Genomic DNA, 20,183 nt, shown 5'->3' on the forward strand with positions numbered 1-20,183 from the left:
TTCACTGCTTTCCTCTGGCGCAGTACACCTGCCGGCCGATCGTCCTGGAGACGGGTCCTCGCGGAGGCCGCTCGGGGCGGGCCGAGACGCTCCCGCCGCAGTCCCGCCCCGTACCACCTCTGCTCCGGGCATGCGCGGCGGCGCGAAGGCCTTCGGGACCGGAAGTGCGAGCGGGCGCGGAGCCTCGGGTCCGGCGGGAGCGCGGCGTCGGTCCCGCGGCTGGAGCTGCAGGGCGAGCGCGGCCCCGGAGCCGCCCCTCCTCGCCATGGGCCTCCTGTCGGACCCGGTGCGCCGGCGCGCCCTCGCCCGCCTCGTGCTGCGTCTGAACGCGCCGCTCTGGTGAGCGCTGGGCCCAGGGAGGCGGGACCCGGAGGACCCGGGGCTCGAGCTGCCGACGCCCCCACCCTCCGCGGGCTGCTCGCGCCAGTAGCGTAGCGCCCGTGGGCCTCGCTCGGGGCATCGGGTCTGGGGCTCGGTCCTCCCGTCCGACGTCCCGAGTGCCGGGACTCCGGGGCCAGGTCCCTCAGACACGCCCCCGCCATCCCCGGTGCAGAGGTGGAGGCCACGGGCGGGAGTCCCCGGCGCGCTAATGCCCCGGGGCCCCCTCCACCCCCTCCCTGCAGCGTGCTCAGCTACGTGGCAGGCATCGCCTGGTTCCTTGCTCTGGCTTTCCCGCCGTTGACCCAACGCACTTACATGTCGGAGAACGCCATGGGCTCCACCATGGTGGAGGAGCAGTTTGCGGGCGGAGACCGTGCCCGGAGCTTTGCCCGAGACTTTGCTGCCCACCGCAGGAAGTCGGGGTGAGCGGAGAGCTGCGGGTACGGGGAGATAGTGGTGCTCAAAGCCAAGGAGCTCTGCCTAGCGCCTCTCGTTGTGTGTCTAGGGCTTTGCCAGTGGCGTGGCTGGAGCGGACGATGCGGTCAGTGGGGCTGGAGGTCTACACGCAGAGTTTCTCCCGGAAACTGCCCTTTCCTGATGAGACCCACGAGCGCTATGTATTGTGGGGGAGGGGGTGTGCGTGGGACCAAAAAGCACCTCGAGAGGGCGGCTTGGGGCCGGGAAGCCCGGTGGTGGCATGTCCTGGGGCCGGGGGAATCCCTGGTGGGCAGTCTAGGGCGACGAGGGAGAGGCTTCAGCCGTCCGGGGTGGGGTGGTGCTGACGCTTCCCCGATACTGCATACAGATGGTGTCAGGTACCAACGTGTATGGCATCCTGCGGGCCCCGCGCGCTGCCAGCACCGAGTCCCTGGTGCTCACCGTACCCTGCGGCCCTGACTCCACCAACAGCCAGGCTGTGGGGCTGCTGCTAGCACTTGCTGCCCACTTTCGGGGTGAGGTTCAGGGGCTGCTGCTGGCAAGGGAGGGTTTGGCCACTGTCCCAGGCCCTGCTGACCTAGCTTCTGGCCTCCAGGGCAGATTTACTGGGCCAAAGACATCATCTTCTTGGTGACAGAACAAGACCTTCTGGGCACTGAGGCTTGGTTGGAGGCCTACCACGATGTCAACATCACCGGTAGGTGCTCTTGCCCCGGCCGCTCCGTCAGGATCACTGTCCTCGTCGGCCCCCCATAGGCATTTCCTTCACCTGCTCCTACAGGCATGCAGTCATCCCCTCTGCAGGGCCGGGCTGGGGCCATCCAGGCAGCTGTGGCCTTGGAGCTGAGCAGTGACGTGGTCACGAGCCTTGATGTGGCTGTGGAGGGGCTCAACGGGCAGCTGCCCAACCTCGATCTGCTCAACCTCTTCCAGACTTTCTGTCAGAAAGGGGGTCTGCTGTGTACTCTCCAGGGCAAGGTAAGGGGGGCAGCCTGCCTGGGAAGTGTGGGCCCTGTGTGGGGCTTCTCTGACCGTGCCCCCAAATCCTCTAAGCTGCAGCCCCAGGACTGGACATCCATAGATGGGCCGCTGCAGGGTCTGCAGACCCTGCTGCTCATGGTTCTGCAGCAGGCCTCTGGCCGCCCCCATGGCCCTCACGGCCTCTTCCTGCGCTACCGTGTGGAGGCCCTGACCATCCGTGGCATTAACAGCTTCCGACAATATAAGTATGACTTGGTGGCAGTGGGCAAGTAAGTGGCTTCTGGGCCCCCCTTCCATGCTTGGGGTGGAGTTCGGGGAGGTTCTGGGGGGCCTGGCTGGCCATGACGCCGCCCCACCCTGGCAGAGCCCTGGAGGGCGTGTTCCGCAAGCTCAACCATCTCCTGGAGCGCCTGCACCAGTCCTTCTTCTTCTACTTGCTTCCCGCGCTTTCCCGCTTCGTCTCCATCGGCCTCTACATGCCTGCTGTCGGCTTTTTGCTCTTGGTGCTTGGTCTCAAGATATCCTCTGAACCCCACGTCCACTTGTGGCCAGCCTCAGGTCCTCTCCACTCTAGGCTGGGGAGGATCCTCCGTCCTTGAAGTAGGGGAGTGGGAGTGACCCCGGGTCCCCTACCGGGCGGAGTCCATCACACCCATCGTCAGGGTCCTTGACTAGACCACGCTCTGGAACTGTGGATGCAGTTGCATGAGGCCGGAGTGGGGCCCGAGGAGCCTGGGGGGGTCTCTGGACCTAGTCCTCCCCTTCTGCCAACACAGGTGATGGTCCCCCCACTCCTGCTTTTGGGGTGGGCCCCCAGGGTTCCGGGTGATCGTTACTGCTGCAATGCAGTCTTGATCGGTGGGGTGGTGGTGAGGATCCTGGGGGCTCCATGGGCCCCAGGGCCCATCTCCCCAGTGTCCGTGTGCCCTTGCAGACCGTGGGACTGGCCTCGCTTGTGGCGCCCTTGCTGATCTCACAGGCCATGGGCCTGGCCCTTTACATCCTGCCCGTGCTGAGCCAACACGTGGCTACCCAGCACTTCCCCGTGGCCGAGGCTGAGGCCGTGGTGCTGACCCTGCTGGCCATCTACGCAGCGGGCCTGGCCCTTCCACACAGCACCCAGCGGTGAGGAGCTAGGCTGGGTGGGGGAGGGCGGGGGCACCCTGGCCACAAACGCAGTGCGTCTGAGCCCCTCGCCTTGCAGGGTGGTGAGCACACAGGCCCCAGACAGAGGCTGGATGGCGCTGAAGCTGGTGGCCCTCATATACCTGGTGCTGCAGTTGGCCTGCATCGCCCTCACCAACTTCTCGCTGGGCTTCCTGTTGGCTGCCACCATGGTGCCTGCTGCTGCTCTCACCAAGCCCTGTGGGCCCCGGTACGTGTCGTGCCGCGCCCCAAGCCCAGGGCCTGTGCTCCTTACCGCTGTGCCCTCACATGGGACCCCCTCGCCCACTCGGTGTCTGTGCCCCCCCCAGAGCCTGACCTGACCCTGCCTCTCCACCCAGGCCACTGTATGCCGCCCTGCTGGTGCTGACGAGCCCAGCCGCCACACTGCTGGGTGGCTTGTTCGTGTGGCGGGAGCTGCAGGAGTCTCCAGTGTCGCTGGCCGAGGGCTGGCAGCTCTTCCTGGCTGCGCTGGCCCAGGGTGTGCTGGAGCACCACACCTATGGCGCCCTGCTCTTTCCGCTGCTGGCTCTGGGCCTCTACCCCTGCTGGCTGCTCTTCTGGAATGTGCTCTTCTGGAAGTGATGTGTGGCCCACGGCCCTGCAGCTGGGACTGGGGTGGGGACTCCGCCCCCGTGTTGTCTCCTTCTTGGGAAATAAACAGGAGTTTTGTTTCAGCTGCCCTTTGGGCTGTTGGCCAACTGTCTGCTGTCCGTGTGGGGCCCCCAGGCCCGTGGGCGAGAAGCTCTGCCTGAAGGCCTGGCCTTCCCACACACTTCCTTTCTGGAGGGCACTGTTCTGGTCCGCTTACTGCTGGCAGTAGTGAGGGCCCAGCCACATGAGCCTCGGAGGAGAGCCTCGGGTGGACACTGGGCTTGGGACCTGAAAACGGTACATGCAGACCCTGCCCTGGCCCCCGCCCCAGGAGCATCACGGTAGGAGGCAGGGTGCTGGGTAAGAGGAAGCATAGTGGGAGCAGGGCTTGGGGCCTGACAGGATCTGAGGTCCCAGAGACCACACTGCTCTGCCTGCAGCGCTGGAGTTGGAGGGGCAAAGGGGCTGGAGCTGGAGCCCTGCAGAGAGGGCCTGGGGCGTGGGGAGTGGCACTCCCGAGGCCAGAACCTCGGTGTGGGTCTGGGAGGGGCACCTGGCCAGCTTCCTTGGAGCTGAGACAGCCCAGGCCAGCCACCCCTAAGAGGCAGGGCCAAGGTGGAACAGCCCACCCAGCACCACCTTGGGGCAGCAGGCCACGGGTCCCCTGAAAGGAGTCGGGAGGTTAGCATCCATACTGGAGGGAAGAAAAAAGCAAAATAGCTTTTCAGCAATGCCAGGCCCACATCAGCTCCCCGGAAGGGTCTGATGGGGCAGCAGAGTGGCACCACGTGTGTGGAGAGTGGACTCGGGACCAGTGTCCCTTCAGTGCCACACCCAGAATGCTGGGGCCTGGGAGGTCCTGTGGAGGAAGCTTTAGCCCACAGAGCCCTGCTGGTTCTCTGCTGATAGGCACCTCTGTGTCCAGCATTGTGGGGGATGGCGGTCAGCAAGGGTGGTGGAGACCCACTGTGACTAGCAGCCTGTCACTGGCCTGCTTGTTCCCAAGATCCAGCTGGGACCTCTTTATCGTTGAACAAACTGTTCTGCTCCTGAGGCTGGAGAGAGATAGGAGCCTCAGCAACCCCAGCACCCCAGGGTGCCACCCTCCCAGGCTGGCTGCTGTTGAGTCTGACCTCTCATAGGTCAGGCCCCACTTCTCCGCGGCCTTGCTGTCCTCCAAGACGCACAGACATCTCCGCTCTTAGTCCCTGCTGTCTGTGTGGGAGCTGGCATCCAGTACAAGACCCCTTCTAGGCCTTTTAGCCAGGCTTTGGCCTCAGTCAGTCATCTTTAAGTGCAGTTAGTCCCTTAAAACACACATCTTGAAAATATATTAAATCGTGGAACATACAGGTAGGGGGGCAAAAGCAAAAAGATTACCTCAATTGTGTTCTAAACTCACCTGTGCAGAAGTCTTCCTGTCTATACAAAAGATTTGAAACCATGGGAACGACAAAGTTGATTTGTCAGGGAAGCGGGATTTCTGTTGTGATTTTCAGTAATGTCACTTGTACGATACTTTTAAGATTTTATTTTTATTTATTTGAGAGACAGAGATAGCAACAGAAGCACGAGCAGGGAGGAGAGGGAGAAACAGGCTCCCCGCTGAGCAGGGAGCCCAGGACCCCGAGATCATGACCTGAGCCGAAGGCAGGCGCCTAACTGACTGAGCCACCCAGGTGCCCCTACAATACATTGTTTTAAAACAAGGAAAGCTCAGGGCACCTGGTGGCTCAGTCAGTTAAGTGTCTGGCTCTTGGTCTCAGCTCAGGTCTTGATCTCAGGGTTGTGAGTTCAAGCCCTGCGTTGGGCTCCATACTGGGCATGGAGCCTACTTAAAAGAGAAAGAAAAAACAAGGAAATGTCAGGCTGTAAAGATGTCGGTCGGGTGTACAAGGACAGAGTATAAGGTCCTAAATGCTTTATGTTGATGGTGTGGCAACGTCTGCGACGTGTCCCCGTATCTGTCCTCAGTCATAGAGCCCAATCTTGATCCCTGTGCCTGGAGGTGTGGCCTTGTGACTATGGCCTGGCCAATAGGGTAAGAACAGAAGCTTCAGGGTGAATACCTAGCAAAGACCTCACCCAGAGAGACGGGCCCTCTGAGCCCACGGGAATGTGGAAGTGATGGTCGGAACGTGAAGTGTGTCTAAGACACGAGGTACAGCCTGTGTTGAGAATGGAGGGAGAGGAGCAGGGACTCCCCGACCATCCAAAGGCATCACACAGCCCTGGTTTGCTCAACTGGGCTTCATTTACTGGAAAGGGAAACAAACTTGTACCTTATATAAGCAGTTATTTTCTGACACTCAGATCTAGTTCCAGCCAATACAAGAGACTATTGCTGAACCCAGCTCAAAAGAGGACTCAGTTGCCAGCCAGATGAACTTGGAAGTATGTGGCTGTTGCGTTGATAATCAGTACTTAGTAGCGCGTACTCGTTTGTTGCTTGCTTCCCACGACCCAGAACGGAAGCACCTTGGGGGGCAGGGACACTGTCTTAATTTCCTGCCACTTTTTCAGCTCAGAGTCAGATACATGGTAGAATATTCATCTGTATTTGTTAAATGAAAGAAAAAAGCAGCAGAGGGAGACCCTCTGGAGGTCCAGGAGGAAGCTCTGGGGGGCAGACCTGACGGCCTCCAGAGGGCCCTGGAGAGTTGCCTATGGCTTGTGGTGTGGGGTGAGCCCAGGAAGGTACGGGTAGCAGCCCGCAGCCAGGCAGGCCACCCTCCACCCACCTCAGAACACCCAGCAGCCTCCCCACAACCAGGCCCACCGCAGAACCCTACTTGGCCTTGGGATGCCTCTGGCAACTCACCTGGGTGTCCCAGATCTCCTGCGCTCTTCTCAAACCATTTGCCTAGTCACCCCACTCCACCTGAGGTTTCAATGTCGGCAGCTTGGGGGCTGCCATGGACACCATTATCCAAAAACTGCACCCACAAGCCCCAACTGCCTTCATGCCCACGCTCAGGTCCTGTCTCCCGCCCAGGCCCCTTCTGAGGCCCCAGTGTGTCACCTCTGCCCTCCTGGATGTGTGATGGTCATCTCTAAGTTACAGTATCCCAACCTGAACACCTCCCACCCGCATGCACCTTCCCTCTTGGCACACTCACGCAACCCTGGCCTAGGCATCAATCTTGTCTCTCTTCAGGGGATGCCCATCACTCCCAGGATAGACCCAAACTCCTTACCTTGGTCTTCAAGGCCTGTGCATGTTCCTCAGAACACTTTCATTGCCCCCAAAAGCAGCCTGTGCCTACGCCTCCTGCCCTTCCAGCCCGACACCAGTAATCTTTCTAACTCCAAATTCAGACTTTAACATGGATAGCCTCAGACATACGTGGTTGTCTGTGTCTGGCCTCTCACTCAGCAGGATGCTTCCAAAGTTCATCCGCATTGCTGTATGTGTCACAACTTCCTTACGTGGCCAAATACGTTCCACTGTCTGGACATGCCACATTGTGTTTACCCATTTGTCAGTTGATGGGCATTTGGGTTGTTTCCTCTTTCTCGGTTATTACGGAGGATGCACCTATCAACATTCATGAACAAGTTTTTGTGTGAATGTTTGTTTTCTCTTGGGTATATACCTAGAAGTTGAATATAAAGCTCTAAATTTCCATCTTAGCACTGCTCTTGATGCATCCTATATGTTTTGTTACGCTCCACTTTTGTTTTCATTCACCTCAAATTACGTTCTAATTTTCCCTGTGATTTCTTTGACTATTTAGGAATATGTTATTTAACTTTTCATGTATGTATGAATTTCCCAAATTTGTTAGATTTTTAATTTCATTCTGTTGTCAAAAAACATACTTTGTATGATATTACTACTTTAAAATGTACTGAGACTTGTTTTATTTTCTAACATAACGGTCTATCCTGAAAATGTTCCATGTGCACTTGAGAAGAATATGTGCTCTTCTGCTGGGTGGAGTGTCTCTGATGTCTGTCAAGTCTAGCTGGCTTATAGCATTGTTCAAGTTTTCTCTTTCTTTGCTGAGCTTTTCTCTAGTTCTATCCATTACTGGAAGTATTGAAGTCTCCAGCTATTGTTGAATTGTCTATTTCTCCCTTCCATTCTGTCAACTTTTACTTCATGTATTTTGGGGCAGTTAGGCAAACATATATTCATAATTGTTATGTCTTCTTGATGGATTGGTCTTTTTTTCTTATAAAATGTCCTTCTTTAACTCTAGTATCAAATTTTTTTAAAGATTTTATTTATTTATTTGAGAGAGGGAATGAGATAGAGCATGAGAAGGGGGAGGGCCAGAGGGAGAAGCAGACTCCCCGCCGAGCAGGGAGCCCGACGCGGGACTCGATCCCGGGACTCCAGGATCATGACCTGAGCCGAAGGCAGTCGCTGAACCGACTGAGCCACCCAGGTGCCCATCTAATAAATATTTTAAAATAAATCACTGAACTCTACATATGGAACTAATAATATACTATATGTTAATCGAATTTAAATTAAAAACATAAAAAGTAAAAATATTTTTTTAAAAACCAGTAAGTTAATTTCAATAGTATTAAAAGATGTTGCTCTTATATAACTCTACCCCCTTCTTTATGCTGTTGTCACAAATTCCATCTTTATGCATCCTGTGCCTATCCACATAGATTTACAGTTATCACTTTTATGCAGGTTTTTTTAATCAGATAGGAAAAAATTATAAAAATGCATTTATATTTGTTTTTATATTTACCTTATTTACCTATGTACATTTACTGGTCCTTTTTTTTTTTAACGTGTTATTTCTTCATGTGGATTTGAGTTACTGCCTCATGTCCTTTTATTTCAGCCTGAAGACCCCATTTAGTAGTTTTTTGTAGGGCAGGGTTCTTGTAACAAGCTGTCCTAGTTTATTTATCTGGGGTTGTCTCAATTTATCCTTTGTTTTTGAGGGACAGTCTGGCCATATATAGAATTCTTGGTAAGTTTGCTCTCTCAGCACTTGGAAAAGGTCACCCCACTGCCTTTTGACCTCCATGGTTTCTTATATGAAATAAGTGTTTTTACTTCGATCGCTTATCTGTGATGAGTCACTTCTCTCTTGCTGCTTTCAAGAGTCTTCTTTGGCTTTCAACAGTTTATGATGTGTCTAAGTGGGGATCGTTTTTAGTTTATCCTACTTGGCAGTCATTGAGCTTCCTGGATGTGAAGATTCATGCTTTTCATCAAATTTAGGATGTTTTCAGGCATTATTTTTTCAAATATTCTTTCTGTGCCCTTTCTCTTTTCTGCTCCTGAAAATTATGCATAGGCTGGTATGCTTAATGGTGTTCCACAGGTCTTCGTTTTTTTTCCCTGTTTGTCAGACTGGACAATCTCCATTGACCTAACTTCAAGTTTACTAACTCTTCAAATATGCAGTAGAGCACGTGTCCTGAACACGCTGTGAAGGCGCACACACGAGCTGTGTCTTTCCCCAGTGTCCGCTTTATTCAATCAGAAAGCAAGGTTAATAGAAAGCAGGTTTAGGATTCCAGACTCAGTGATATTTCACCATGTGATTAACTTGGCTTCTTAATACGGCACACAACAAAGATTACAAGGGGGTAGGGAGTTCGTGAACCAAACACGAAGTCGGTCTGTGGGCGGCGGCTGAGATGAGGTCTCAGGTCCGGGTCAGCTCGCGGCACTTACTGCTCCTTATGCTCAAGCAGGGAAGCATGTCAGTCCTGTTGGGAGATCAACCGGGCAGAGCCTTGGGCAGCAACTGCCTTTCTGAAGTGGTCAGACTGAGGGGGTCTGTCTGTCTAGAGGCGTCAGGTCCGAAGAGACTGATAGTTTGCTGCAAAAATCCTCCCTTTTAAAGGGATCTAACGGGTCTCGGGCCCTGCAGACGTCCTCTGCTTCTGCTGGTTATCAGTGCTGGGGTGTGAGCTGATGCTGGACGTGGCAGGATCTCGTGGCCGTGGTACCTTTACCGGCTTGTGTCACTGCTTGACACAGGCTCCTGCTTGAGTGAGTGACCCCATCTTGCTCTCTACAGTGTCTTATAATTTTTTGTTGTTGTTGAAAACTAGACATTTTAGGGACACCTGGGTGGCTCAGTTGGTTAAGTGTCTGCCTTCAGCTCAGATCATGATCCCAGGGTCCTGGGATTATGTCCCAAGTCAGGCTCCCTGCTCAGCGTGGAGTCTGCTTCTCCCTCTCCCTCTGCTGCTCCCCCTGCTTGTGCTGACAAATAAAATCTTTAAAAACAAACAAAAAACTAGACTTTAAAATTTTTTAAAAAATATTTTGTCAGCGCACAAGCAGGGGGAGTGGCAGGCAGAGGGAGAAGCAGGCTCCCCGCTGAGCAAGGAGCCCAATGCAGGACTCGATCCCAGGACCCTGAGATCATGACCTGAGCTGAAGGCAGACGCTTGACCGACTCAGCCACCCAGGAGCCCAAACTAGACATTTTTTTTTTTTTTTTTTTTATTCATGAGAGACAAAGAGAGAGAGAGAGAGAGAGAGAGAGGCAGAGGGAGAAGCAGGCTCCCAAGGAGCGGGGAGCCCGATGCGGGACTCGATCCCAGGATGCTGGGATCATGACCTGAGCCGAAGGCAGACGCTTAACCATCTGAGCCACCCAGGCGCCCCAAACTAGACATTTTAATACAATGTGGTGATGCTGGAAATCAGGTTCCAAGTATTGTTGTTGCTTGTAGTAGTTGTTTTTGTGTAGTGATTTTTCTGAATTCTAGTCTGTAGTATTTGTCCTGTGTAGCCACTGAAGTCTCTCTTTGGTCAGCTCAATAGTCAGCTAATGATCGGACAGAGACTTCTTTAAATGCCTGCGATCAGTAAGCTTCCCAGTCTTTTCCAAACGGCTCTGTGCGCCTGTTGAGGCATATGCCTTCCAGCGCTCAGCCAGGCGGTCAGCAACTCTGGGGATTCCCTTCACTGTGCACAGGGCCTCAAGGTCAGCCAGAGGCAACCACTTAAGGCTTTTTCAGGTCTTTCATGAGCGTGTGCATACCCTATTTATGTCTGTGACCTTTTATATCCCACAAATAAGTACGGCTTTTCAACATCCCTGTGGAGGTTGTATTCGCCAACTGTTCCTTTTAAGCTTTCTGGTTACTCTATTAGCGGTTGCAGCTGTTACCCACCGCTTGCGGCAGCTTTGAAATCACAAGCCTGCCCGTAACTGCCCTCAGCAAACAGCCTCCGGGCATAGGCTACTCACCGGTCCGAGGCAAGCGGAGCGAGGTTTGCAGGAGGGTCTTCCGGGGAGGGCTCGCAGACAAGTTAAATAAGGCAATTATTTGCACGGAAGGGGTTCTGCTCCCTTCAGTACCAGGAATGTGGGCTGGCCAGCAGCTTTAACCAGGAAAAATTAAAACACCTCCAAACTCACTGTTTTACCGAGATTGGGCTGCTTTTCTTAAACACTGCTGGGATGCTGCAATCCTTTGGTTAATTTCCAGAGCTCTGAAAAAGTTGAAGACAATTTCTGCTCGCGTTTCCCTTGGATTTATCGGGGGGAAGGGCTGCAAATTTCCCGAGGTCCTTACTCCTCCGACTGACAGCGGCTTGGCGGGACCCCTGGCTGCCGTAGTCCCGACTCCCGCGCCTCGCAGCTTCTGGGTAATGACGTGCGCCCCGAAGCCCTCGTCGGACGCGTGAGGGCGAGCAGAGTGACCGGCCGTGCGCCGGGGCCGCAGCGCGGAGGCCCCCAGCCTTCCGGGCCTGCTCACTCGTGCCCGGAGCCGGGGCCGTGCCCGGGGCGGAGGGGGCCGCGGCCGCCAGCCGCCCCTTCCCTGCGACGGCCGCCGCGCCAGCGCCGGAAACGCTGCTGCACGACGGCGCGCACGGCCTCCACCACGCCTTCCGGGCGCGGCTGCAAGCGCGCACCGCCGTGCAGGCCGGGGCACCCGCGCCCGGACCGGGAAGCCGCCGCCGCCGGCCCCGCCGTACCTCCGGCCTCCGCGACCACGGGCGCCGCGCGGCGCGGCGGACGGACCGACAGACGCCGCGCCGCCCCGCCCCCCCGCGCTCTCGCGACGTCTGGGCGCCGGGCCGCCGCAGGGGCCGCCGGGAGCAGCGGCCGCGCTGCAGAGGGAGGGCCAAGATGGCGGCGGCCGCGGCTTCGCTTCGCGGGGCGGTGCTGGGCCCGCGGGGCGCGCGTTTGCCGGGCGCGCGGGCCCGGGGTCTGCTGTGCGGCGCGCGGCCCGGCCAGCTCCCGCTGCGGACGCCCCAGGTGAGCTCTGGCCGCGACCCTGTCCGCCGTGTGGCCCCGCAGCCCCTGAAGGTCACGGCGGGGAGGCTCTGGGCGCGGGCCGGGCAGCGAGGGAGCGGCCTGGGCCACCCGGCGCGCCTGCCCCGGCCGGACCGCCGCCGCCTGCCGACCTGAGGCGCCCGGGAGTCGGACCAGGCTCGCAGCCCTCCGAGCGGCGGAGGCGCTCTGCGCGGAGCGTGGGGGGCGGCGGGGCGGGCTCGCGGCGGGCTCGGGGCTGGGGGCTTTCCCCGGAGGGCGCGCCCGGGCCCGCTCCCGCTCCGGCCTTCCAGCCTGGGCCTGCGTCCTGAGGTGACCTCAGCCTGACCTCGGACAGCTGCCTGTGACCTTGGCCTGCCCCAGCACCCTTGCTTGCATCGAGCTCATCCCCAGCCCCGGGTTCAAACGCCAGCCTTACGCCCGCTCCTCAGGGCCGAGTCGCGGGCGAGGAGTCGGGGGAGGGCGGGGGCGGGGCGGGCGGTGGTGCTCCGCAGGAGTGGGCCGCTGCAGGGTGGATGCGTGGGAGAGGTGGGCGCGGGGACGCAGACCCCCAGGCAGGGCCGGGCGGCGTTCTGGCAGGCGCTGAGCGGGGCTCTTGCAGGCAGTGTCCTTGTCGTCGAAGGCCGGTCTGTCCCGGGGCCGGAAAGGGATGCTGTCAGCGTTGGGCATGCTGGCGGCAGGGGGTGCAGGGCTGGCTGTGGCTCTGCACTCGGCCGTGAGTGCCAGTGACCTGGAGCTGCACCCCCCAAGCTACCCGTGGTCCCACCGTGGCCTCCTCTCTTCCCTGGACCACACCAGGTGGGCTGCTGGCTGACTGGGGCTTTCTGGGTGGACTGGGGGGGTGGCATCCTTGGCGCTCCTAATCCTTACGCTCTCTTTAGTATCCGGAGGGGTTTCCAGGTGTATAAGCAGGTGTGCTCCTCCTGCCACAGCATGGACTACGTGGCCTACCGCCACCTGGTGGGTGTCTGCTACACGGAAGAAGAAGCTAAGGCGCTCGCAGAGGAGGTGCGTGGCCTGGGGATGAGGAGGACCTGGGGGTTGGGGCTCCCACGGTGGTGGACAGCAGGGTTGTGATGGGGCTCTCCGTGGCAGGTGGAGATTCAGGACGGCCCCAACGAGGATGGGGAGATGTTCATGCGGCCAGGGAAGCTGTCTGACTACTTCCCGAAACCATACCCCAACCCTGAGGCCGCTCGAGCAGCCAACAATGGAGCATTGCCCCCCGACCTCAGCTACATCACTAGAGCTAGGTACACGGGCTTGCCTACGGCGGGGTGGGGGGGTGGGGGGAGGGGGATGGTCCATCCTGTGCCAGGGCTCAGGAGGCAGGATCTGGTCCCAGGCACGGTGGTGAGGACTACGTCTTCTCCCTGCTAACCGGCTACTGCGAGCCGCCCACCGGGGTGTCACTGCGAGAGGGCCTCTACTTCAACCCCTACTTTCCTGGCCAGGCCATTGGCATGGCTCCTCCCATCTATGATGAGGTCTTGGAGTTTGATGATGGTGAGAAGCCCCCCACCTGGTGATCAGCACCCTGGGTCCTCTTCCCACTGCCAGGGATGCTGCTCCCGTCTTGGGCCCTGCACTCTCCTTGGCTCACGCACTGTGTGTGTGTCTGAGCCAGCTTATGGGCAGCCTCCACAGTCCTGTCTAGCCCAGACCGCTACGTGCTGGGGGGGAAGGGGGTCCCGTTCCTTGTGAAGCCTTGGTGAGGGGCCCATCCTGGCTATGTGGAGGGGGGTGCTCCAGGGCTACCCCAGGTTGGGTAGGGACTTCCAAGGGCAGCCCTTACCACTTTTCCTTGACTCAGGCACCCCAGCTACTATGTCCCAGGTGGCTAAGGACGTGTGCACCTTCCTGCGCTGGGCATCCGAGCCAGAGCATGACCATCGGAAACGCATGGGGCTCAAGGTGAAAGGGCTGGGCCCAGGGGCTGGGGACCGGGCAGGGGTCCTTTCTGCTTCCTTCTTCTGAGCCTGCCTCATCCCCAGATGTTGATGATGATGGGCTTGCTAATTCCCCTGATCTACGCCATGAAGCGGCATAAGTGGTCAGTCCTGAAGAGCCGGAAACTGGCATATCGGCCACCCAAGTGACCCTGCCCAGTGTCTGCTGTCTTGTGTGAATGGGGAGCCTCAAGCCAAGGAGCCACCCTGGACCTGTTCAGGCCTCAGCTGGCCCTCTTGGCCAAGCCCCACTTTCTTTGGTTAAAGAGGGGAGGGGCCAGAAGATCAGGTTCTAGCTCCAGATCCTTCAGCCTCCATCATGGAAATAAATTAAGTTTCTAAACACACGTTTGAGCTGTTGTGATGGGAGCACGAGTTTGCAGGGGACTCAGGGACTAAGACCCTTGCTTTCAAGCTCCTAGGGATGTTGCATGGCGGGCCAGCACTGCCATTACAGACTGGGGACTGGGTGACCACAGGCGGTACTGGGTGTGGGGCAGGGAATCGCTGTTAGGGAAGGTTGCAGCACTCGTTGAGGTGGGGAGTACCCGATCACAGAGCTGAAAAGGGCCTGGGGGAATAACCAGCCATTTGTAGGTGTGTGAACCACTTGGCTTTCATCCTTGGGGGAATAAGGAGCACGTGGCAGCATTTCAACAGGGGAGAGGCCTGGCCTCAGGGAGGAGCTGCTGGGGAAGGGAGACAGCCTCCAGCCGTGCTGAGAAAGCAGAGTAGGCAGAAGCCACCCCAAATGTGCTTGCTCTTGGTCTCTTGGCTGGGCAGCTGGGGTGGCCCCAGCAGCACACAGCCCTGCCTTATTGCTCCTGGTTTCTGAGTTTTTCTTGTCCCCAGAAGGGGAATGTAAGGAGCATCCTGGCTGGAACAGCCCACAGTGGTAGCCAGAGTCTGGGAAGGGTGGGAGCCAGGTGGGAGAAAGCAGAGCACGTGCTTGAAGGTTTCTGGGTGGACAAGAGGCAAGGTCAGCAGCGGGCCTGGGATGGGGGTTCTTCATACTCTTGGGGTCTGGTTCGAGAGCTCAGCCCCATGCTTCTAGGATCCCTGGGGTTTGGAGTCCCAAGGACTCCTGAATAGCCACCCGGACCTGGCTGGGTTGCCCCACCAGCTGATGAGGACCAGGCCCCACCTCTGCCAAGTTTCACCCCAGTAGGGCTGTGCCCCACCCTCCATCTTCCCAGCAGCTCAGTCTGCAGAAAGGCGCAGATATGGGGCACGCAGCTGGCTCAGAAGTGTCTTTAATGACTCCCAGACTGGGGCCCCTCCACAGCCGTGGCGTGATCCTAGTGAGCAGTCAGCAAAGGTCCCCTGAGAGTTTCAGGAGGGGGTCCAGGGACCTCGGGCCTGGAGGGATTGGGCCATCCTCTCTCTTTGTGACCTGGGCGGGAGGGAAAGATAGGTCATTCTGCTTGTTCGGCCACTCTGCCCCCTTCCCCTTCCCCACCTCTCGTACCTTTGGCGGCTGCTGGGTGGAGGCTGCAGGAAGGGGGTCCCAAGTACAGGGCTTCTGGGTGCTGCACATCTCACAGCCAGGCCGGCTGGGGGCATTGATGAACGTGCAGGAAGGGCAGGACCAGCCGGGCTGGGGGGGTAGGGAGAGACAGTTGCTTCTCTTTCCTTCCAGGGCCCAGAGAGTCCCAGGCCCACCCTGCCCAGCCCCTTACCCACCTGAAGGGGGCTGGGGAGACTGGAGCTGGCTGGCTGAGGAGCTCTGGGCAGCCCCAGTGACTGAGGAAACAGGCGACTTAGCTCCCCATCTGTCTTCTGGGGGCCCTGAGGACTGCGTCCTGCAGTAGACGAGGTGGAGCTGAGGGGTGTGGCAGGCTGCACCTCGCCTTCCTCATCCCATCCACATCAAGGACTCACCTGGGGCTTCTCGAGGGGCCGAGAGCAGGTAGAGGAAAGCAGGATCCCCATCCCGCCGGACCCCATAGGAAGCAAGGCTGCACTCGGGCACACACAGGCACCGCCCGATGACCCAGCGCTGCACAGCTGGTGGGAAGCCAAACTCCGAGAACACCTGGGGCCAGAGCATCAAGGCCAGGCAGTGTCACTGAAGGCCCCCTGCCCCCAGCAGGGCTCCCCAGACCCCATGCTTACTTGCTCCTGGAGGGTCGCAATGGTGCAGTGGGGGTGGACTTGCAGTGAGACGTGGGCAGAGGACGCAGCATCTTCAACTGTGACCTGTAGCCTGGGCCAGAACATAGGTCAGGGGGAAGGTGGGGGTCCTGGAAGGGTTGGGATGTCAGAGTGAAGACGGCCTCACCTGATGGGGCCAGGAGGGAAGCAGGTCTCCTGGAGCTGGACACTGAGGGCCACATGATGCTGAGCCAGGATGGCTGCTGCTTGGGCTGCCCCTTTCTCATCCCCATCCTCGATGGCCCGGGCCAGGTGCCCCACCAGCTTTTCTGCAGGGGGAAGGAAAAAGCCATCAGAGCTGAACACAGACTGCTGCTTCCACCCCCCTCTGCCACCTGCCATTACCTCTCTCCATAGAGTCTCCGGGGCTCCAGCAAAGATCCACCTTGGGTTGTGGGGCCTGGAGTGTGGGCACTTCAGGGGGACTGGGCGGGGGAAACGGGGCACATTTCTGGGCCCAGGGCTTGGGGCAGGCTGCCTAGGAGGGAAGATGTGGGGTGGGCTGGGGTCTCCTGAGATCCAGCCCTCAAGCCGAGTACTCAGCCAGGCCTCTGCTCTCTGACCTCAGGTTTCTAGGACAGTTGCCACCCCCTTGCTCACCTCAGCCCATGCCACGGCCCTTGCCCATACATTAAGCCAAACTGTCCCTCTCAACCTTGGTCCTTGCCAACCCCTGAAAGGTCCCTGCCAACTCCTTGGAGCTGAAGCTGCACTTGGCTTTTCCTTGGGTTCTGGCATGCTTCTGGACTCTTCTGTCTAGCCCTACCTAGGCCCTTCCACCAAAGAGGCCCCGTCAGCCTGCCAAGGATGCTCCCTTGGCCTCGCAGCAGAACCAAAGCAGATCCTCAGGAGGAGCCCGCCCTTTCCTACTCACCAGGAGCCCTGCAGTTATGATAGTCTCTTCTTGGTGCCCTCAGGGACATCCATCCTCTCTACTGGCCCTACCATCGACACAGGACACCTTGGTGGCTCCCATTCCAAACAAACCCTCTTGGGCCACTGCCTGCTCCGGGCGCCCTTGCAGAGCTGACTGTGCCGCTGTCTCCCCTTCTGACCTCCCACCTGAGGCCCAGCCCACCCGTTGCTGATGCGGCTCCTATGACATGACGGCCTCAGGCCCTCAGTACTCTGAACCGTCTGCCCACCGAGATCAGCAGGGCTCCTGAGCACCCAGGACCAGGCCTGGCCACATGGGAGTGAAGATCATGCTAGGATCTTCAAATTTCACTCGTGTCACCTTAACGAAGCCTTCCCTGCCACCCTATTTAAAATCGCAAACCACTCCCTTCCAGCACTCCCATCTCCTCCACCATCTGAGAGAATTTTACTTATTTTTTTTCCAACTTAAATGTGTATGTATGTATATTTCTGGAGAGGGAGGAGCAGAGGAAGAGGAAGAAAGAATCTCAAGCTGACTCCACACTCAACGCAGAACTGAGGTGGGGTTCGCTCTCACGACCCTGAGATCATGACCTGAGCCGAAATCAAGAGTCGGTCGCTTAACCAAAAACTGAGCCACCCAGGCGCCCCCCCCAACTTAGTATTTTTTTTAAAAAATATTTATTCATTTGAGACACAGAGATAGAGAGAGAGAGCTCAAGCAGGGGGAGAGGCAGAGGGAGAGGGAGAAGCAGGGAGCCACCCAGGCGCCCCAAGTATTTTTTAATTGAGGGACCCCTGGCTGGCTCAGTTGGTGGGGCATGTGACTTGACCCTGGGGTTGTGAGTTCAAGCCCATGTTGGGTGTAGGGATTACTTAAATAAATAAGGGGCGCCTGGGTGGCTCAGTTGGTGAAGCGACTGCCTTTGGCTCAGGTCATGATCCTGGAGTCCCGGGATCGAGTCCCGCATCGGGCCCCCTGCTCAGCGGGGAGTCTGCTTCTCCCTCTGACCCTCCCCCCTCTCATGTGCTCTTTCCTTCTCTGTCTCTCTCATTCTCTTTCAAATAAATAAATCTTTAAAAAAAATAGGGGCGCCTGGGTGGCTCAGCCGTTAAGCGTCTGCCTTCGGCTCAGGTTGTGGTCCCGGGGTCCTGGGATCGAGCCCCCCATCGGGCTCTCTGCTCCACAGGAAGCCTGCTTCCCCCTCTGCCACTCCCCCTGCTTGTGTTTCCTCTCTTGTTGTCTCTCTGTCTCCCTCTCTCTGTCAAATAAATAAAATCTTTGAAAAAATAATAAAAAATAAACCGCATCTAATAAATATTTTTGGACTGATACACAAAGTTCCATTAATTCTAAGTGTACAACACAGTGATTCCCCAAGTCTATACACAATGCTGTGCTCCCGGCCTTACCTATTTTATATGTCTGCCTCCCCTCTAGAAATGTAAGCTCCACGAGGGCAGGGATTTGAAGTTTGATTCATGCTAAATCTCCAAGTCCTAAAGTGCTTAGTACAGAGCAGGTGCCGAATACACAGCTGGTGAACAGATGAATGAACAGCTTTCCTCCTCCTGTAAGTGCTGTGTTGTCTGGGCCTCTCTCAGGTCACATTGTATGGTTTTCTTCTTAGCCCTTTGGCAGCTCTTCTGATTCTGGGCCTTCTCCTTTGCTTGCAGCATTGTCTGCCTGCCAGATTCTCTCTTGCTTCTCTCACCTGGTGACCTGGGCTGACCTCTTCAGAGCCCTACCCCCAGCCTAGACCCACCTAGCTAGCCCCTTCCCCTCCAAGCCCTTCCACACAGGCCCTGTCTGGGAGCTCTACAGTACTTCTCCCTCCAGCTTTCTGTCTCAACCACCAACTCTTCCATTTATTTTTTCACTTATTTGAGAAAGAGAGCGAGAGCACGTGCGAGAGAAGCAGAGGGAGAGGGAGAAGCAAGCTCCCTGCTGAGCAGGGAGCCCCATGCCGGGGGCTCGATCTCAGGACCCTGGGATCAGGACCTGAGCTGAAGGCAGCCGCTTAACCCACTGAGCCACCCAGGTGCTCTAACTCTTCCATCTAAATAGCCGTGAAATCCAGCCAGTTCCATCTCCTAAGCATCTCTGGAAACAGCCTTCCCTCCAGCCCTATCGGCACCACCCCCACACAGATGCAGGTCTCAGCCAGTCTTGAGTAGCTCGAATCTGAGCCTGTCACTCTCCCACTGAGCACATCCCCATTGCTCCTGATGCCCTCTGTCTTACCCAGATCCTGAGGGCCTGCCTGCTCTGCCCCTCCACATTTGCCTCCAGGCTCCAACTTTTCGGCTTGGATTCCTCTTCTCCACTTTCTCCCTCCTGGGAGCCCCCCCAGAACCCCCCAGTGGGGAAAGTGGGCCCCACTTTCCCCACCGCTTCCCCCATCCAGGCCTGGGGCTGCGGGGCTACTACTGTTCTCTGCCAGCACTCGCGGTCGCGGCCCAGCCAAAATGAATCTTCGCGCCAGAGCACTAACCATTCTGTCCCTCCATGGTGGCACCTCGGACTAGCGCGGCCCACCGCTGAGCTTCCTGGGGGTTGAGGAAGTGCAGGCTGAGGGTCCCAGGCCCGCCAGGCGGAGGCTGCAGCTCATGCTGGCTGGCGCCTCGGACCGTGTAGGAAACGGACTCCAAGGGCCATTCCAAACCGACCTGAGGAAGGGGAGAGTCCAGGCTCAGCGTCCCCCGCCAGCACACGCTGCGTGATGACCAGAGGAACACGAGGTCACATTTATAGACCACTTACCCTGTCCTGCGCCCTTCCCCCCAAGTTACCTTACGAAACCCTCACCGGACGCCTCTAAAGGCGGCTCGGAGAGCATTTGTCCCCATTCTACAGACGAGGAAACGGAAGCAAGGGCAAATAAACTGCTCAAGGGCACACAGCCGGCCCGCGGAGGACACTGACCCGGTCCCGCGCCCCCGCCGCCCCCACTCACCGCCCCGGGCCCCGCGCCCAGCAGCTCCAGCCGGAAACGCCCGGGCCGCTCGGGGTCCGCGCTCAGCTGCAGCTTCCGCAGCTGTGCCTCGGCGTCCGGCCCCGCGCCCAGGGGCCTCACCGCGGCGTGCACAGCCAGGAGCACCCCGGCCGAGCCCGGGTCCGAGGGCGGCGCCATCTCCGGTCCGGCCCCGGCCTGGACCCCCAAGCCCGCTTCCGTGGGCTCGGGCCTCTGGGCGCCTCGGCCGGCCGGAAACTGGGGCCGCGAGCCTGGGGTTCCGGCCGTGGCCAGAGCGCCGGAGCCGGGTCTAACCTTCCTGCTTTGCCCAGGATGAGCACGGCCTGGGGGCTTTGCGGGCGGGGGCTGCAGCCCAGCGCTCCGTGTCACCCGGCCGCGCGGGGCCGGAGCTGGACGCCGCTCCCAGGCTCCTTCCGGCCCGCCCCCCGCCGCCCGCTGGGCTGCCCGGC

At 58.2% G+C, this 20,183-nt stretch overlaps 3 protein-coding genes across 4 annotated transcripts; 2 read left to right on the top strand and 1 right to left on the bottom strand.

Annotated features, from left to right (window-relative positions):
- The first annotated feature begins 131 nt into the window (after positions 1 to 131).
- On the top strand, positions 132 to 3,648 carry GPAA1 (glycosylphosphatidylinositol anchor attachment 1). Of its 2 annotated transcripts, none has more exons than XM_027608131.2 (12): positions 132 to 339; positions 624 to 803; positions 887 to 998; positions 1,187 to 1,334; positions 1,415 to 1,516; positions 1,601 to 1,797; positions 1,879 to 2,069; positions 2,165 to 2,318; positions 2,481 to 2,576; positions 2,735 to 2,925; positions 3,005 to 3,175; positions 3,306 to 3,648. In XM_027608131.2, exons 1-12 carry the CDS (start codon positions 266 to 268, stop codon positions 3,547 to 3,549), a joined length of 1,860 nt encoding a protein of 619 aa, XP_027463932.1. In that variant the 5' UTR covers positions 132 to 265; the 3' UTR covers positions 3,550 to 3,648. The 2 variants fall into 2 exon arrangements, with proteins under 2 accessions (XP_027463932.1, XP_027463928.1); XM_027608127.2 differs by having other exon boundaries at positions 134 to 339; positions 1,873 to 2,069.
- Positions 3,649 to 11,604: 7,956 nt separating this feature from the next.
- LOC113926313 (cytochrome c1, heme protein, mitochondrial) lies at positions 11,605 to 14,073 on the top strand. The gene is made up of 7 exons (XM_027600994.1): positions 11,605 to 11,762; positions 12,379 to 12,575; positions 12,659 to 12,785; positions 12,873 to 13,030; positions 13,123 to 13,283; positions 13,591 to 13,691; positions 13,772 to 14,073. The coding sequence occupies exons 1-7, from the start codon at positions 11,634 to 11,636 to the stop codon at positions 13,874 to 13,876; spliced, it is 978 nt and encodes a 325-aa protein (XP_027456795.1). The 5' UTR covers positions 11,605 to 11,633; the 3' UTR covers positions 13,877 to 14,073.
- Positions 14,074 to 14,944: 871 nt separating this feature from the next.
- On the bottom strand, positions 14,945 to 20,171 carry SHARPIN (SHANK associated RH domain interactor). Its single transcript, XM_027600893.2, is given in 10 exon segments — positions 14,945 to 15,119; positions 15,195 to 15,323; positions 15,410 to 15,528; positions 15,608 to 15,761; positions 15,842 to 15,932; positions 16,008 to 16,149; positions 16,226 to 16,313; positions 16,315 to 16,358; positions 19,255 to 19,429; positions 19,717 to 20,171. Coding segments are annotated over 10 exon segments (1,203 nt in total). The 5' UTR covers positions 19,894 to 20,171; the 3' UTR covers positions 14,945 to 15,035.
- Positions 20,172 to 20,183: the final 12 nt, after the last annotated feature.

The sequence above is a fragment of the Zalophus californianus genome, chromosome 4 (assembly GCF_009762305.2).
Source record: "Zalophus californianus isolate mZalCal1 chromosome 4, mZalCal1.pri.v2, whole genome shotgun sequence".
Taxonomy (NCBI): domain Eukaryota; kingdom Metazoa; phylum Chordata; class Mammalia; order Carnivora; family Otariidae; genus Zalophus; species Zalophus californianus.